At 42.5% G+C, this 20,290-nt stretch overlaps 1 protein-coding gene across 1 annotated transcript in view; it reads right to left on the bottom strand.

Annotated features, from left to right (window-relative positions):
- Positions 1-20,290, bottom strand: part of LRPPRC (leucine rich pentatricopeptide repeat containing) — a 313,757-nt gene that overhangs the window by 33,771 nt on the left and 259,696 nt on the right. Inside the window, exons 32-34 of the mRNA XM_077485668.1 lie at positions 13,160-13,248; positions 6,172-6,376; positions 275-396 (exon numbers count right to left, since the gene is read on the bottom strand). Coding sequence (XP_077341794.1) covers positions 275-396; positions 6,172-6,376; positions 13,160-13,248 — 416 coding nt within the window. The remainder of the gene's footprint in view (positions 1-274; positions 397-6,171; positions 6,377-13,159; positions 13,249-20,290) is intronic.

Raw genomic sequence — 20,290 nt, 5'->3', positions numbered from 1 at the left:
ACGCAATTCTTGGTGCTTAATCATAGCCAGCAATAAAAGTTGATTTTATGGAAGTGCGGCCAGCCAGACTTTCTTCACATTGGGCCCTTTAATTCTAGGTTACCCAGCCAATCGCCAGATCCAACATATATAGTATTAAAGTGCAACTTGTAGCTCATTAACAATTTAACATGTCTTGCCTTCTCTACAAACCCAAAAAAATAAAGATCTTCAAATTTATTTACAGTGTTTAATTGAACAATAATGCAGGCTAGATACTACAAAAAAAACAAACCTTTTTCCAGTGCTTCGGACATGCTGTTCTCAATTAGATTATGAAACAGGTAACGGAGGGAGGTCTGTGGGTTTTCTGTACACAATGACTCAATCATTGAGGTGACTTCTTCAAAGTTTTCACTGGAGAGAAATTCCATATATAAAACAAGGAACTGTTAAAACTGCACTGAAGTACAGTGACATAAGAATGGCACATACATGTAAAATCTACAGAGAGATTAGTGGCTAGCATTGCTGTCTTGCAGTGTTGGGGAGTCGGGGGACGGAGACTTCTGCTCCGATCACCTAGGCACCCCAGGTGGAAGTGGGAGTAGGTACCTGTTAAAATTAGGTACCCCCCCCCCAAAAAAGTTTACACTAAAGGCCCCTTTCACACTGAGGTGCTTGTAAACTGCCAGTATAACCCTGGGCACTTTTGAAGAGTTTTCTTAAGCACTTTCTATTAATTTCAATTGAGAGGGGTGTTTTTTTTTTCTGCCAGTGCACTGCTCCAGCGTGAAAGCATTAATTGATTTTAATGAAAATAGGTTTTCATGAGCATTTCAGGTGCTTTTTTTTTTTGCGTGAAAGCACCTGAAAAGTGCTTCAGTGTGAAAGGAGGGGAAACCTCAAATACAGTGTTGAGCCTTCCATGAGTGCCCCCGGCTCAACACTCCACATTGTAGGAACACCCCTGGTAGTTCATGTACATATTGGGGGCATCAACAGTGCTTTGAACAAGTATTCATACTCCTTGAAATTGTCCACATTTTGTAATGCTACAACCAAGAACATATTTGTTTTTTTTGGGGATTTTATGTGATAGATCAACACAAAGTGACGCATAATTGTGACGTGGAAGGAAAATGATAAATGGTTTTCACATTCTTTTTTTTTTTTTTTTTTTAACAAATATATATGTGAAAAGTGTGGGGTGCATATGTATTCATCCCCCGAGTCAATACTTTGCAGAACCACCTATCCCTGCAATTACAGCTGCAAGTCTTTTTGGGGATGTCTCTACCAGCTTTGCAAATCTAGAGAGGGACATTTTTGCCCATTCTTTGCAAAATATCTCAAGCTCTGTCAGATTGGATGGAGAGCGTCTGTGAACAGCAATTTTCAAGTCTTGCCACAGATTCTCAATTGGATTTAAGTCTCAACTTTGAATGGGCCATTCTAACACATGAATATGCTTTGATATAAACCATTCCATTGTAGCTCTGGCTGTATGTTTAGGATCGTTGTCCTGCTGGAAGGTGAACCTCCGCTCCAGTCTCAAGTCTTTTGCAGACTAACGGGTTTTCTTCTAATATTGCCCTGTATGTGGCTCCTTCCATCTCCCCATCAACTCTGACCAGCTTCCCTGTCCCTGCTGAAGAAAAGCATCCCCACAACATCATGCTGCCACCAACATGTTTTACGGTGGGGATGGTGTGTTCAGGGTGATGTGCAGTGTTAGTTTTCCGCCACACATAGCGCTTTACTTTTATGCCAAAAAGTTACATTTTGGTCTCATCTGACCAGAGAACCGTCTTCCACATGATTGCTGTGTCCCCCACATGGCTTCTCACAAACTGCAAAAGGGACTTCTTATGGCTTTCTTCTTGCCACTCTCCCATCTGAGCTGTGGATCTCTGCAGCTCCTCCAGAGTTACAATGGGCCTCTTGGCTGCTTCTCTGATTAATGCTCTCCTTGCCCGGCCTGTCAGTTTAGGTGGACGGCCATGTCTTGGTAGGTTTGCCGTTGCGCCATATTCTTTCCATTTTCGGTTGATGGATTGAACAATGCTCCCTGAGATGTTCAAAGCTTGGGATATTTTTTATTACCTAACCAGGCTTTAAACTTCTCCACAACTTTATCCGCGACCTGTCTGATGTGTTCCTTGGCCTTCATGATGCCGTTTGTTCACCAAGGTCCTCCAACAAACCTCAGTGGGCTTCGCAGAACAGCTGTATTTATACTGAGATTATATTACACACAGGTGAACTATTTACTAATTAGGCAACTTCTGAAGGAAATTGGTTCCACTAGATTTTAGTCAGGGGTATCAGAGTAAAGGGGGCTTAATACCAATTATTTTCCTTCCACTTCACAATTACGTGCCACTTTGTGTTGGTCTATCACATAAAATCCCAACAAAATACATTTACGTTTTTGGTTGCAACAAGACAAAATGTAGAAAATTTCAAGGGGTATGAATACTTTTTCAAGGCACTGTAGATGTTAAAATAACCTTATTTAGGAGATAAAGAAGAAGAATGACATTTTTAATACTGACAAACTTTCTCCTTTCCTGACCAGCTTACTTCCTCTGAATCAGTGACTCACAATGTACTAAAGGCCCAATCCAAGGAACGGAACTGGACCAAGCTGGTGGTTCAGCATACCAGCCCAGCATCTAACATTTTTACAAGGAGTTACATATTAGCCACCTCAATAGTGCTTTAATGACAGGGTAACATTAAGGTAAAGTTGGCCTTATTATAAGAACTAAACTACATTCTAAAAGAAGGCCATATGTTTTAGAGAGTTTACTATTCACTTAGTTTCTACTCTTAGGTGTAACTAGGTACCCGAGCAAGCTAGATATTATTGCCTCTTCCCTGAGCAGGAGTGACTTTCATCCAAGCCAGCAAGAAACCATTGCTACCTAAAAGGCATTAGAATGAACATTAAGGCTTGATATTCAATAATTGATGTGAAAAAACTATTACTGTATTTCAGGAAATATAAAATTAAATATTTACCTGGGTCTCCTTTTCCCCCCTCTAGAACTGTCCTGCTCGATTCAAAAAGTGATATTAAATATAATTTGCCCACCACGTTCTGGTGCTTTAGGTTTTATCCTTGAAGGGCCGATGCTAATAATTTAATGTGTTTATGATGTGTACACTTACACACACACGCGGGAAATGTGTTGTCTACATAACCTGGCCTGACAACTTCATTTGGCCACATCTCCGCTCCGGTGCTCCATTTGTAGTTCTGATGAAGGCGTGCATGAAAAGCTTGGATAAGAGCCGCAAACGTGCACCTAGCAAATGTAGCTTATGATTTAACTCACCCTGGCCTTTAACCAGCTCTCCACTGACAGAAATTCATAATTTAAGGCATCTTCTGAATATGGGAAAACTTAAAACTAACCGTTAAAAATCAGTACAGTTGATTGATTTGACCTGTTTTAATAAAAATTTGCTTGGTACTGATAGGGTGGCTCTACTCAAAACAGTTTGTGCGTTTTGGATGGACACAGGACAAGATTTAATCTCTTAAAAGTTCTTTCTAGCAGTGTGGGACTCCAGCAGGGAGAGCTCTCCCACCAAGGCCATACTCGTGTCACCGACACTGAAGTACCCCATTGGTCTGATTCACAAATATAAAGTAGGCAAGTGGTCGCATTCACACCTAATTAAAGAAAGCTTTCTTGCACACCATTATGATGCATTGTCAAGCATGTTCCCCTGCTAATAAAGTTTGCAGGTAGACATTTTCCTATATACCCGGAAAACCAGTAGTCTACTATAAATATACACTATATTGTCAAAAGTATTGGGACATCCGCCTTTACACGGACATGAACTTTAATGGCATCCCAGTCTTAGTCTGTAGGGTTGAATATCGAGTTGGCCCACCCTTTGCAGCTATAAAAGCTTCAACTCTACTGGAAAGGCCGCCCACAAGGTTTAGGAGCGTCTATGAGGATGTTTGACCATTCTTCCAGAAGCACATTTGTGAGCTCAGGCACTGATGTGGACAAGGTGGTCTGGCTCGTAGCCTCCACTCTAATTCAACTCAAAAGGTGTTCTATCACCCCCATCAAATCATTCTCTGCAGCGATTACCTTTTGTACTACCACCAACTCCCTTTAGAATGTAAGTGCTACGAGCAGGGCCCTCCTGTACCTTTTGTATTTAACTGTACTGTAACTGTGTTGTCCCCCCCAATACATTGTAAAGCGCTGCTTAAACTGTTGGCGCTATATAAAACGTTAATATCAGGTTGAGGTTAGGACTCTGTGCGGGCCAGTTAAGTTCCTCCACCTCAAACTTGCTCATCCATGTCTTTATGGAGCTTGCTTTGTGCATTGGTGTGAAGTTATGTTCTCACAAAGTTAAGTTGGGAGCATGAAATTGTCCAAAATGTCTTGGTATGCTGAGGTCTTAAGAGTTCAATTCACTGGAACTAGAGGGCCAAGCCCAACCCCTGAAAAACAACCCCACGCCATAATCCCCCCTCCACCAAATGATTTGGACCAGTGTACAAAGCAAGGTCTATAAAGACATGGATGAGCGAGTTCAGGATGGAGGAACTTGACTGGCCTGCACATAGTCCTGACCTCAACCCAATAGAACACCTTTGGGATGAATTAAAGCGGAGACTGAGAGCCAGGCCTTCTTGTTCGACATTAGTGCCTGACCTCACATATGCGCTTCTGGAAGAATGTTTAGACAGTCCCATAGATACACTCCTAAACTTTGTGGACAGCCTTTCCATAAGAGTTGAAGCTGTTATAGCTGCAAAGGGTGGGCCAACTCAATTATTAACCACGCCGCCATTAAAGTTCATGTGTGTGTAAAGGCAGTCGTCCCAATACTTTTGAAAACACAATGTATATATGCAGTATACAAAGGATAAACAAAAAGTGCATGATCAACTAAATCAAGTGCCAATATAAGGGCAACCCAACATAGAATGTTTTTGAGAAATTAAAGTTCAAAAGTCCATCTACCAAACAAAATCGCTATGCAGATTCCAAACGATCTTGTGACCCTCCACGAGATCGAGAGAGTTACGGAATGCTTTAAGGAGGGAACTATTGGAGCCGGTTGGTGGAATTCCTGGTCGCGGAGACCACTTAAGCCTATTTGACTCCTCTTGTTATATGACATTGAGGGTCAACTACATTCGGTGAGTGGGGACCTTGACTTACCTTCCACGAGGTGTTTGTCTGGGAGCACATTGAATAAGTCACTAATTGAAGATTTACACGGCAGGAGCCTGCAATTTGGAGAATATGCTTTTTTTCTTCCATACTCTACTCAAGAATTAAAATAAAATGTCTGTAAATAGTCACAGACAGATCTGTCTTCAGCTGTAGGAGACTTGGCCATCTGTAGAAGGTCTACCGGGGCTTCTCAACTAGGTTTCCTCAATCAAAAAAATATTTTTGCCTCTTAGATAGGTTCCCAATGACTTCATTAATCCTTTTAGCCATCTTTAAGGATCATTCTTCCCACTGGCCGTCACACTAATTTATCAGAAGTTGTAGATATGGGAATTTTTAGTGGGTTCCCCGGGACTGGAAAGTTACTATATATATGATGTAGTCAGGGCCATCTTTAAGGCAGGGCAAAAGGGGCAGCTGCCCTGGGCCCTGTCATTGTTGTGGGGCCCAAAGCAGCTGTCTCATACTTGCCAACTATCCCAGTTTAAATTCCATTGTCCCTTGAGGTTTTAGTCCTGTGCTGTGTCCCAATAACTCAACCTCTAGCAACCAGTGAGCAGTATTACTGTACAGTAATATCTAGTAACCAATCAACAAGCAGGAATCATGTGCTGTAACCTCTGTGTTCTGTAACCTCTAGCATCCAGTCAGTAATTGGTAATGATATGCTGTAACCTCTGGCAACCCATCACAATTGCTGCCTGAACTGATACAGTAAACTGATTTTAAGTCTAGCAGATATTTATTGTATGTCTCAGAGCAGGTGGAGAGTGAAATTGCATGGGGGGGGGGGGGCCCAATCAATATTAAAGACGACCCTGGATGTAGTAGGCTCTGCACACTGACATTTTTTTGAACACCACACATTTGAAGGAGAGCCAATTTTAGAAACGATGAGCGCCATCCATTAACGCACAATTTATACAAGAGTCCCACTGGTATATACTCAGGTCACGTCTTTACTTACTTTCTGAAGTGAGCCAACAGTTTGGCGTTCATGCATCGTTTGTACATTTTGTGAAGGTCTAAGCTGCTGCTGGTCATCATCTCTTCCATTTTTTCCAGGCTGCCGACATCTCCTTTCATGGCGAAAGCGTCGCTGAGTCTATTCACCGTGGCTTTGCCGGGCATATTGCCATTCCCGAGTAACTTCTCTAGGGTGACTAGTGCATCTATTCAGGAGGAAAAGGGAAAGAAGCACAGGACAAAACTGCTAAAGTAATCACTGATCCAAGGCTTCACAAAATAGAAGAGACAAGCTGAGACGTGATTAGGATCTGCTCTGTTGTTTCTCATATTAACGACATGCAGAAAACTGTTGTGAGTGCTTGAGATTAGAGTTTAATGATGGAACTGGCAGTCTGTCAGCAAGATGCTGAGAAAGCAATATGGAATGGATATCTTCCCTCTAAAGGGGCTGTGACAGCCAGAATACACAGTACTGGGTTGAGATTTTATCTTTTGATCTCTGTGGAAAGTATAAACAGACTGCCAACAGTGGATAGGGACTATGCAGTGTCCCTGATAAGGATGATCAATTTTTCACCGTCCATGCTACACAGAAAAACACTGCTGTCTGCTTTAGGAGAGCTCAAAGGCAAGATCAGAATGAACAGGCTGCATATATTATCATCCTATTCTTAGAAACAACCCAAATATTTTTTTTTTATTGTATTTATGCTCTACATCAGGGGTTGCCAACCCCTGGGACGGGTGCCAGCAATTGGACCACAAATCTTCTTTAGCCGGCACTTGACTCCCTCCCCATCAGCAGAGCAGCGAAGGGAAGTGTCAGCGAGAAACTAATGCATTCCAATTCCAAAATTCCCAATGCCGCACCTGCACTGGGAGGAGGCACTGCGCCCCCACACATTGTAAAAGATGGGAAACATTGTCTGATGGGGAGCAGTTCTGCTAGCGGGGGTGGGGGGCAGGGGGGGGTGTGCGGTAAGCAGCAGGTAGGTACATTGATGAGAAAGCGGGTTACAGTGGTGCGGCAGATAAGAAGATGAGTTCGGTGTTAGGACAGATGAGAAGGTGATTTAGTAGCGAGATAGAAGAGCATGGTGATACGGCAGTGGAGCAGCTTTGCGGGGGGGGGGGGGGGGGGTTTCAGCAGTGGGGCAAAGGAGCGGGGGGGGGGTGTTACAGCGGAGGGGCAAAGGAGCGGGGGGGGGTGGGGTGTTACAGCGGTGGGGCAAAGGAGCGGGGGGGGGGTGTTACAGCGGTGGGGCAAAGGAGCGGGGGGGGGGGGGGTGTTACAGCGGTGGGGCAAAGGAGCGGGGGGGGTGTTACAGCGGTGGGGCAAAGGAACGGGGTGTTACAGCGGTGGGGCAAAGGAACGGGGTGTTACAGCGGTGGGGCAAAGGAACGGGGTGTTACAGCGGTGGGGCAAAGGAACGGGGTGTTACAGCGGTGGGGCAAAGGAACGGGGTGTTACAGCGGTGGGGCAAAGGAACGGGGTGTTACAGCGGTGGGGCAAAGGAACGGGGTGTTACAGCGGTGGGGCAAAGGAACGGGGTGTTACAGCGGTGGGGCAAAGGAGCAGGGTGTTACAGCGGTGGGGCAAAGGAGCAGGGTGTTACAGCGGTGGGGCAAAGGAGCAGGGTGTTACAGCGGTGGGGCAAAGGAGCAGGGCGTTACAGCGGTGGGGGCAAAGGAGCAGGGCGTTACAGCGGTGGGGGCAAAGGAGCAGGGCGTTACAGCGGTGGGGGCAAAGGAGCAGGGCGTTACAGTGGTGGGGGCAAAGGAGCAGGGCGTTATAGTGGTGGGGGCAAAGGAGCAGGGTGTTATAGCGGTGGGGCAATGGAGCAGGGTGTTATAGCGGTGGGGCAAAGGAGCAGGGAGGTACAGCGGTGGGGCAAAGGAGCAGGGAGGTACAGCGGTGGGGCAAAGGAGCAGGGAGGTACAGCGGTGGGGCAAAGGAGCAGGGTGTTACAGCGGTGGGGCAAAGGAGCAGGGTGTTACAGCGGTGGGGCAAAGGAGCAGGGTGTTACAGCGGTGGGGCAAAGGAGCAGGGTGTTACAGCGGTGGGGCAAAGGAGCAGGTAGGTACAGCGGTGGGGCAGATGTGCAGGGGGGACAGTGATCTGAGGTGTGGAGTTGCAGGAATTTGGGCTGATCGGAGGCGTGAGAGTGCAGGATGTTTATTTCTCACTACTAAAGTAGTTTACAGCATTTATTTTATAAAAAATCCTTTTTGTGACTGAGCGTGAAGTTTACATTTTTTTGTTATAAAATCGTCACTCTCAATTTCGTCACACTGTGCTCAAGAGGTTGCCACCCCTGCTCTACATGCTCAGTTTGCATCATGCTTATTATTGTACCAATTCATCTTCTTAGCAGAGCAGTTTCTGCACATTACCTATATTACCAAAAGATTACCTATAACCCTCATACATGATCCATTTTCTGAAAGCGGAGAACCCTGGAGAATTAAACAATTTTTTTATGTCGCACAAAATTAATGGTTCATCAAACCCATAATTGTGCTGCACACCAACACAATATATTAGCCATGTTTCTGTTAAAAAAAAATAAAAGATTTGTTTGAGTTGAGAAAATAAATACTAAACATGTAAACTTCAACCACTTGCCGACCGCCCCATGCACATATACTACAGGGCGGCGGCTCCTACAGGCGAAATCACGTATCTGTATGGGATAGCCTCTTCCGGGTTTGTGGCGCTCACGCAAGCCGCCAGCTCCCGCTGTGACTGGACACAGCGGGAGCCAATCAGCGGGTCCATGTGGACCTGATGTCTGCCGGGAACCTGACTATCATTCCAAGAGGCAGAACAGCGGTCTGTAAACAAGGCAGAGCGCCGTTAAGCTACACGGGAAGGCAAAGATACTGTGTTTCTGCTAAGCAGGAACACGGATCTCTGCTTTCACACAATTAGAAAGCCCTCCCTAGGAGCACATTTAACCCTTTGAGCGCCCCTGTTAACCCCTTCCCTGCCAGTGTCATTAGTAGAGTGACAGTGCATTTTTTTTTATCACTGATCCCTGTATTCATGTCACTGGTCCCCAAAAAGTGTTACTTAGTGTCTGATTTGTCTGCCACAATGTCCTGCTATAAGTCGCTGATCGCTGCCATTACTAGTAAAAAAAAAAAATGAATAAAAATTGCATAAAGATATCCCATAGTTTGTAGACTTTTGTGCAAACCATTCAATGTACGCTTATTGGGATTTCTTTTTTTTTTTACTAGAGACATAGCAGAATATATATTGGCCTAAACTAATGAAGAAATTAGGTTTTTTTTTTACTGGATACGATTTATAGCAGAAAGTAAAAAAATATATAAATTTTTTCCAAAATTGTTGCCAGATTTTTTTGTTCATAGCACAAAAAATAAAGCTCTACTCGTGGGACAAAAAAGGACATCAATTTTTTGTGCACAGCATTGGATGACCGCGCAATCAACAGTTAATATAGCGCAGTGCCGTATCGCAAAAAATAACCTGCTCATAAAAGGGGGGGGGGGGGGTAAATATAAACTATAGTACCCAAAACGGTTTACAGGCAAAGCTTTAGGTCTTGCTCACATGGGGCGATTACATCCATGTCCTGTAAAGGGCCATTTTTTACAGGCACGAGGATATGCGCATCACTCAGCAGTTCCATTTGTGTCTATTGGGATACAACCTGTGGGTCCCAATGACATCCCTGTGGGTGCGTGTCCTTGAAATCACCCTGGGCGTGTTCGGGGCCGTGCCCCCACAGCTACACAAATGTCACATTGGAAAACAGCGGCTGAGTCCATGTAGCCGCTGTGTCCCAATAGACATGAACAGAACTGACAGCACTGGGGTGTATGCAACACCTGCGCATCCTCTTGCTTTAATCATTTTATTGATTTGCTGTATCTTTTTTTTTTTTTTTACTTTTTTTCACTCAACTTTATTGCCATCACATAGAGGACTAACAAGGTCCCATCTAATAGCACAATGTAGAGGAGAGGACTTTTTTTTAAAAGAGATATTAGGGGTCCCCACTGAAGCTGATCTTTTACCCCACCCATAGCAGCAAGGCAATGACAGCGCTGAAACTGAAAGAAACAAGAAGCTCCATGATTCTGCACATGTGGAACTGATCCTGTTGCCCGAATCAGTATGGGGAAAGTATTGGCACTGAGCAGTGCTGTGGGCACTATACATTCAGCCCATAGCGCTGCTGCCATCTCTACGCCTCTCCCCTCTCACTGTACCGATCGGTACAGAGAGGGGAGGGAGGAACCTGCATCATGATGCCGGTTTGTTTACAAGTGATTGCTCCGTCATTGGTAAACGCCCGCTACCAGCAGCTGTTTACCACGATCCAGCGGTCACGGATGTTTGCGGGAGCGCGCCCCAGGGGGTGCACGAGAGCAACATTCTGGGAGGACATTCACCTAGAAAAACACGACCGCTCTGTAGCCATCTTTCGGGTATGGCACGGTCGGCAGGTGGATAATTGAACAAGCTGAAGTTAGAAGCTGATTGGCTACTATGACTAATTACTTCTTACCAGTAATGATTGCTACCCACTCTGCCTCACAAACTATTGGTTGTCCTCTGATTCCATGCTCTCCATAGATTGTACTCTCTATTGCCTCCCTTTTTACTTGCCATGAATATGCTTTACTGCATATACCTGCCCGCAGCAAGTATAGGAAGATGTAAGCCCAATAGGTGTGGATAGCCACGTTAAAAGCGTAAATAAAACTAAAAAAAAAAAAACTAAAAAAAAAAAAAAAACAACAAAAAAAAAAAAACAACAAAAAAAAAAAAACAACAAAAATAAATAATAAAATAAATAAATAAAAAAAAAGGATATGCTTCAACAACAAAACACAATCTATGACAATAAAATTAACCTCTAAGCAATCTCTTACAATATTTTTTTTTTCTATACAGCTTCTTTAAACAGAACGTAAAAGGCATTTAAGAAAATGACATAAAAGCAGGACTGCCCGGCGTGTCAATGGGAAACAGTTTTCACCAAACAATAATGTACTCCTGCCAGATGCTAACTGAACACTTTGAATTCGCAAAGCACAAACGGCAATCTGGTTGCCAGACAAATTGTATTAATGACCAGTTCACATGATGATGTGAGACCGCAAATATAGGATCTGTGTTACAATAAAGCACTATCACTTTTGCAAATGATCGAAAATGATAGAGCATCCCGTAGTATTTACAGAGGACAACCTGCCATCTGATAACAGATTTACATTGATGCATGTGCTGTTATATAGGGACACTTAATCTAATACCATTCAGGCCTAGACTGAAGGTTCTTAAGACATGGAAAAAGTAGCATCTTAATACTTTTTTTTTTTTATACATGGTAGGAAGAGAAAATTGTGAATTTTAACAATTTATTCATATTACTTATCAGTTTTTATGGCGGAAAAGGTGTTGTAAACTGGAAGCTTCAGAAAATAAGTAACAATTAAATACAAATAAGATTTAAATAATAGAAAAACTGCGATCAGAGATCAAAAATTAATACTTTTTTTAAATTGATACTTAAAATATTATACAGGATTTACATATCGCCAGCAGTTTGCGCAGCACTTTACAACATGAGGGCAGACAGTACACTTACAATACAATTCAATACGGGAGGAATCAGAGGGCCCTGCTCATTAGGGCTTACAATCTAGAAATATTTTTTTTTAAATTTATACTTAAGTGTATATTATTTCTAGATTTATAAACCCTTATGAACAGGGCCCTCTGATTCATTGTGTATTGGATTTTATTGTAATACAATAGTACTGTCTGCCCTCATGTTGTAAAGCACTGCACAAACTGTTGGCGCTATAAAAATCCATAATAATTCAAGTATAAAAAAAAATTTATATATATATATATATATATATATATATATATATATATATATATATATATATATATATATATATATATATAGATAGATAGATAGATAGATAGATAGATAGATAGATAGATAGATAGAGCTATAATATATGTACACACACACATATATATATATATATATATATATATATATATATATATAGTGCTATATCTATAGAGATATCTATATATAGAGAGGGAGGAGGGAGAATAGGGTGCTTGTACATGTAAAAATATAAACACAAAAACACTATAAAGGAACACTATTTCTCTAACTGTAATTACTCGATATGTTAAAATAAACTGTGGCCAAAACCATTTATCAAGGAAATAATACACAACAGACTTTTTCTTTTCTTTTTTATACTTGTTGCTATTGTTTAGCAATCAAACAACATTGTGAAAGAATTGCAACAAACATGAAAAGCAATATTTTGGAAAAAAAAATGCTTAGTAAAAAAAAAAAGATTCAGGATAAGCACTTTAGGGATTGTATATATGTCTGAGGGGGTTTTTCCAGACATAGCGTGGAAGGGTTCAATAATTTAATAAAAAAATAAAAAAATAATAATACGCAGTATTGTAATCATCTCACGTACACTTAATTTTGCTTGAAAAATACATGAAGAAAAAACCCCTATATACACGTGCACAAGTTGTGCATAGGCATTATATTATGTTAATTTTCAAAAATAAAACTGACTTGGACTGTGAATTTTAACATTGCTAAAAGCATGTACGCATATTTTTTTTACCCTCCCTGAAAACACAAAAATATTGCATGTCTGAAAAGAAGAAGAAGAAAAAAAAAAAGCTTCATCTTAAGGAAAGGATAAAAAAAAAAAAAAAAAAATCTTGTGTTAAATGGGATGGAAACCGGACTAAGTGGTCAAATGACAAGTACATTCATATTCAAGATGTATTATAAATGCATGTACAGTAATTTACGTCTCTCCGAGACCACAAAAGGCTCTTGATAAGCAGGTAATTTGCTAAATGGACTCCTTTATCTGAGTATTCGAAGGGCGTAACAAGAAAAATCTACAGAGGCATTAATGTGACGTAAAGGTCAAGCATTATGACATACCTTTCAAACAGTCCCGCCTAACTTGCTCTGCCAGAAGGAGATTGCAGGAAACATTTTCCATGCGGTAGTCGCTGAAGTGGTTCTTGGCGCTAAAAGAGGCAGACAGTCAAAAAGGCATTACTGACATGCTTCTGATAGGATAATGATCGGTTAAGCTCGAAGGTGAAATTACAAAAACTACTGTTCATATGTTAAAAATATTGCTGGAAAATATCGACCTGGAGACAGCTTTTGTGCTAAACTGTCAATGGTTATAGAATAATTATTTTTCTCCCCCGTTCTCGCTTTTCTTTTTTCTTTTCCCTTCTTTATGATCTGACAGATGACAAAGTTGAAAATGAGCGACAAAAAGGAAACAAAGTAACGAGATTTTCCTTTTTAAACAATCTGCTCAGATTCTGGAATGCTGACATATTAGATGACTAAAATAACCGCATCTGTTATGTCTTTTCAATGTATATCATGTAAGATACCCTCTTGATGCTCATTTACATCATCCTTCACTGTAATTATAAAACATCAAATGGAGCAGGGATATGTTTTTTTTTTTTGATGGGTTGGTTACTGCTACTGAAATTGACTGCAGGAATTACCGGAGTGTTTTGGACGATTAATTTTCACATTACAGTCAAGGAGAACCGTATAATCACACAGATCATCAGAGGATAAAAAGAACAAATATATGTCTGATTAAGCATGCTATTTGTGCTTACTAGCTTGAGTGGCGGAGGACTCTGTGTACTGCCCTGTCCATGTGCACCTCTTTTATTGCGCTAGTTATAAATTAATCTGAGTGGCCGCCATTTTCTGCCTTATTGTATTTGGTGGCGACACACACTGTGGGGTCTTCTGCTGCCTTCAAGCAGAACTTTACCCATACCAATTTGATAATGTTCTTTAACAAAAGAAAACACAGTGTCTTGATAAAGTATTCATACCCCTTGACATTTTCCACATTTTGTCATGTTACAACCAAAAACGTAAATTTATTTTTTGGGATTTTATGTGATAGACCAACACAAAGCGGCACATAATTGTGAAGCGGATGGAAAATTATAAATTGTTTTTAAAAATGTTAACAAATAAATATGTGAAAAGTGTGGTGTGCATTTGTATTCAGCCCCCCTGAGTCAATACTTTGTAGGACCACCTATCACTGCAATTACAGCTGTAAGTCTTTTTGGGGATGTCTTTACCAGCTTTGCACATCTAGGAGGGTGACCTTTTTGCCCATTCTACTTTGCAAAATAACTTAAGCTCTGACAGATTGGATAAAGAGCATCTGTGGACAGCAATTTTCAAGTCTTGCAGCAGATTGCCAATTGGATTTAGGTCTGGACTTTGACTGGGCCATTCTAATACATGACGATGCTTTGATCTAAACCAGCCTCTCTCAACCTTTTCAACACAGAGGAACCCTTGAAATAGTTCTCCGGTCCCGGGGAACCCCTGCTAAAAAATTAGAAATCTACAATTCATGATACATTAATGTGATGGTCATTGGGAAGAATGGTCCTTACACTTGTGGTCATTGGGAAGAATTACCTCCTTACAGATAGCTAAAAAGATCGTTGGGATCTTGGGAACAGTGGGAACTTATCGGAGAGGCAGAATTTGTCAATGCTGAAGGAACCCCTAGCAACCTCTGGAGGACCCCTAGTTAATCACTGATCTAAACCATTCCATTGTAGCTCTGGCTGTAGGTTTAGGGTCGTTGTCCTGCTGGAAGGTGAACCTCCGCCCCAGTCTCAAGTATTCTGTAGACTAACATATTTTCTTCTACGATTGGCCTTATTTGTCTCCATCCATCTTCTGATCAACTCTGACCAGCTTCCCTGTCCCTGCTGAAGAAAATCATGCCCACATGATGTTGCCACCACCATGTTTCACGGTGGGGATGTGGGGGTGTGTTCAGGGTGATGTGCAGTGTTAGTTTTCTACCACACATAACATTTTGCTTTTAGGCCAAAAACTTAAATTTTGAACTAACCAGAGCTCCTTCTTCCACATGTTTGATATGTCCCTCACATGGATTCTCGCAAACTGCAAACGGGACTTCTTATAACTTTCTTTCAACAATGTCTTTCTTCTTGCCACTCTTCCACAAAAGACAGATTTGTGGAGAGCACGACTAATAGTTGCCCCGTGGACAGATTCTCCCACCTGAGCTGTGGATCTCTGCAGCTCCTCCAGAGTTACCATGGGCCTCTTGGCTGCTTTTCTGAATGCTGCTCTCATTACCAGGCCTGTCAGTTTAGGTCAGGGGTCTTCAAACTATGGCCCTCCAGTTGTTCAGGAACTACAATTCCCATCATGCCTAGTCATGTCTGAATGTCAGAGTTTTACAATGCATCATGGGATGTGTAGTTTCGCAACAGCTGGAGGACCGCAGTTTGAGGATCCCTGGTTTAGGTGGAGGGTCATGCCTTGGTAGGTTTACTCTTTCCATTTTTGGATGATGGATTGAACAGTGCTCGATAAGATGTTCAAAGCTTGGGATATTTTTTTTTAATAACCTAACCCTGCTTTAAACTTCCCCACAATGTTATCTCTGACCTTCATGATGCTGTTTGTTCACTAAGGTTCTCTAACAAACCACAGAGGGCTTCACAGAACAGCCGTATTTATACGGAGATTAAATTACTCACAGGTGGACTCCAATTACTAGTTAGGTGGCATCTAAAGGCAAATAATTCCACTAGATTTTAGTTAGGGGTATCAGAGTAAAGGGGACAAATTACAAATGCACGCTACACTTTTCAGATATTTGTAAAAGAAATTGAAAACCATTTATCATTTTTCTTCCACATCACAATTATGTGCCACTTTGTGTTGGTCCATCACATAAAATTCCAAATAAAACACATTTACTTTTTTGGTTGCAACATGACAAAAATGTGGAGAATTTCAAGGGGTATGAATAATTTTTCAAGGCACTGTACATTCCATGTTAATTATGCTACCAAAATTAGCAATACCCCTTAAGGGCTTTAATTGGGGGAATAGTGCCCTATTGTTGGTATCAGTGGGAAGAATAGTGCCCCATTATCGATATCAACTGGAAGAATAGTGCCCCTTTTTTGGTGTCAGTGGGAAGAATAGTGCCCCATCATTTATTATTATACAGGTTTTATATAGTGCCAACAGTTTGCTCAGCGCTTTACAACATGAGGGAAGACATTACAGTTACATTACAATTTAGTACAAGAGGAATCAGAGGGCCCTGCTCGTTAGAGCTTAAAATCTAAAAAGGAAGGGGCAATTGATACAAAATATAATAGCTGTAGGGGGATGAGCTGATGGAGGAAGTAAAACAGTGTTAGTTAGAAGCAGGATAGGCTTCTTTGAAGAGAAGGGTTTTCGGGGATCGTCTAAAGATGGATAGATTAGGGGACAGATTGGGGTAGGGAGTTCCAAAGGATGGGAGAAGCTCTGGAGAAATCCTGGAGGCGTGCATGGGAGGTTGAATTGATATCATTGATATCAATTGGAAAAATAGTGCCCCTTTGTTGGTCTTAGTGGGAAGAATAGTGCCCCATCATTGGTATCAGTTGGAGGAATTTGCAGGAATAGTCAGTTGCAAGAGCAGTGCCCTATTGTTGGTGTAATAGGTGGAATAGTGCCCCATCATTGGCATCAGTGAGAGAAATAGTACCCCAAGGGCAAGGTAAAGGCAGGCAAATGGCCTCGTCTGGCCCCCGGGCCAGTTTGGAGACCACTGGTCTAAGGCAACACAACCACTATAGAGTCAGTCCACTCATGCACAGGAGTATGCTGCTACCGCCTGAAAAACTGACAGGGGGCCCCCGATTGGAAAGTCAACTACCTGCCAAGACAAACTCCCCCAACTGAGAAAGTGGGCATGCCTGTTGAAATAATTTCATCGGCTGCAGTCAAAGCCTGGTTTCAAGTCATTTCCCAACGTGCTTGTCAATTGCTTCTGCCAAACTTGGTATGAGTGCCATTTTCCCATTTTTACCAATGTTATAATTTATACATAAAAACATCACAGAGCTGAAATAGCTCCATATCTGGCCAGGACACAACTATAGATCCATAGAGCTGACAATACCCCCCCCCCCCGCGTAAAGCAAAAACGCATGGCGTCTCACCTGCTGCCATAAACACGCATCTCAAAATTCAACAGCAGTCCCTGTGCTCTAATGACAAAGAGTTTAATATCAGGAAGCCAAGGCAAGCTTTCAAATTAAGAAGAAGCCGAGCTTGTCCCCTGCATCTGGTTTCCAGCATCTGCCAAATGCATCGACCGCTAATGAAATCCCAGCATAACTTTGCAAAGTTCCTTCCTAGATTAACAAAAGCGAAAAAAAAAAATCTCCTGCAGCAGGGAAAGCAGTGAGAGTAGCGAGGGGATAAAAAGGTCACTGTCATTTAGTGTATCAACAATCAAGATAAATCACACTGATCGTCTTGAGGCTAACCAATTGAGCAGTCTATTCTACCTACTGAAACTTATGCACTGAGCAGATTGGGAAGTAAGCAGGGTCATTGCTAAATTATTCCCATCAATCCCGCAAAATCCTTTGCCGGCACAATATGACCATCCTCTCTGTCACTTTCAGCTTCAGGGGGGTCAGAAATAGTCATCGGACTCGGGATTTTCTTAGCAATCCCCTTAATCCCTGCCTAAGCACTCATTGCTCAGTTCCTCTTCTTACTTTGTCCCATCTGTCGGAGGTCTTAAATCAACATTTCACGCGGGAGGGCTGTAAATTACATGAAGCTCGGGATTTACTTTCCCCCAATCTTTCAATCTTCAGTGTGATTAAATAGATGTTAGCCACTGTTACAGACCTAATCTTTCATTCCAATACTGCAACATCTCTAATTTCACATCTCCCAGACTAGCTCTATATAGACGATACAAAACTCATTAGAAGTGCAGCAAATCGGCTACCGGCTTCTCTGTCTGTATTCCATATATGAACATACAGATACGGCAGAGTTTATTCGGTGTAACTGTAAATGAAAGTCCGGGCAACAACTAGCTGATCAGTGTCAGCAATAAGGTAGTACAGCCAGCCCTCCTGCTCAGCAGGTGCCCGGGCCCCCCCTTCTGAACTGTTTGTTTCCTGGCTCCGTATAGGAGGGCTGAATGTACGGCCTCATCAGTGGCCCTGGGAACACATCTCATTTGTTACTATGAAAATAAATTGGCTCCATTAGGGCTCACTCAGACTATATTGCAAAAAGTATTGGGACACCTGCATTTACACACACCTGAACATCCCAGTCTTAGTCTGTAGGGTTCAATATTGAGTTGGCCCACCCATTGCAGCTATAACAGCTTCAACTCAAGTGTGTCTATGGGAATGTTTGACCATTCTTCCAGAAGCACATTTGTGAAGTCAGCCACTGACGAGAAGGCCTGGCTTGCAGTCTCCCGCTCTAATTCATCCCAAAGGTGTTCTATCTGGTTGAGTTCTGGACTCTGTGCAGGCCAGTCAAGTTCCTCCAACCCAAACTCACTAATCCATGCCTTTACGGACCTTGTTTGTGCACTGGTATGCAGTCATGTTGGAACCAGAGGGGGCCATCCCCAAACTGTTCCCACAAATTTGGGAGCATGAAATTGTCTAAAATGTCTTGGTATGCTGACACCTTAAGAGTTCCCTTCACTGGAACTAAGGGGCCAAGACCAACCCCTGAAAAACAACCCCCCACACCATAATCCCCCCCTCCACCAAACTTTACACTTGGCACAATGCCTTACAACTGCCAAACCCAGACACGTCCATCTGATTTCCAGACAGGGAAGCACGATTCGTCGTTCCAGAGAACGCATCTCCACTGCTCCAGTCCAGTGGTAGTGTGCTTTACACCACTGCATCTGACCCTTTGCATTGCACTTGGTGATGTAAGGCTTCGATGCAGCTGCTCGACCATGGAAACCCATTCCATGAAGTACGCTACGCACTAATGTGCTAATCTGAAGGCCACACGAAGTTTAGAGGCCTGTAGCTAAATTCTGCACTTTGAATGGATGTAGGGGAAAGACTGTTGCAGATAAACAGGTTCAATTTATGTAGGATTTTTTTCATCTCTGTATACCACCCGAGGCCAGTCACTTCATTGAGTATATGAAAGGATTTACAACCACTTTAAAGCGGAGCTCCCATTCCCCTTACAAAAATTAAAAGTCAACAGCTATAAAAATGCTGTAGATGCTGAATTTAAATATTAAGACACTTACCTATCCAATGATCTCGCGATGTCTGCACCCCAGCGGATTTTCCAATATTCATGGTAAAGGAAACTGGACTTTCGGCTTCACGGCCAGTTCCCTACTGTGCATGTGTGAAGCGTGTTGCACTAAGTGGTCTGGAAGTGGGGACGGGTACCTGTCAAAAACCGGTACCTGTTCCCCTCTCTCCCCGAAAGGTGACTAATGTGGCACTGGAGGGGGTGAAGAAGCAAACAAGCAGAGCTTGCACTTTTGAGTGGAACTCTGCTTTAAAGGGGTTGTAAACCCTCATGGTTTTTAACCTTAGCGCATTCTATGCAACAAGGTGAAAAAACTTGTGTAGTGCTGCAGCCCCCCAGTTTTACTTACCTGAACGCTGTCTTCCTCTGGCCCAGAACAAGCACACCAACGCCATTGGCTCCTACGGCTGTCAATCAATCCAATGACGCGGGCGACGGTGGGCATCTCGCGCCCTGATTGGCTGCGCAGTCATCTGGGACCTGTCGCGTGTCCCAGATGACTGACAGGAGGGAGGGGTCAGAGCTGAGCCCTTCCTGTGTCGAGGGGAAGTGATGTCACCAGCCCAGGCACTGAAGGAGGCAGACTACGGGGCACCCCATAGCAACAGGCATTTAGAGGCGAGTTAAAAAAAAAAAATTCCCAAATTATTATTATTATTATTTTTTTTTAGGAATTAATAAAAAAATTTATGTGCAACAATACTTTAAATAAAGAGGGTTTACTACCCCTTTAAGGATAAAAAATTGGCATGGTAGAGGAAAAACACTTAATATAGGCAACCTATGTACGCACTCAGCACTGGTGTACATAGCATGACTTTTTTAATGCATTCTTTACAGAGACAACACAACATCAGGTGATAGTACAATGCATATGTTCTAGTGGTCATAGTAATACATAGAATG

This window comes from Lithobates pipiens, unplaced genomic scaffold (genome assembly GCF_037356315.1).
Source record: "Lithobates pipiens isolate NorthernLeopardFrog02 unplaced genomic scaffold, aLitPip1_a1.2 Scaffold_18, whole genome shotgun sequence".
Classification (NCBI taxonomy): Eukaryota; Metazoa; Chordata; class Amphibia; order Anura; family Ranidae; genus Lithobates; species Lithobates pipiens.
Note: the sequence above shows the minus strand (reverse complement) of the source record. Positions and strands in the feature narration are given on the sequence as shown.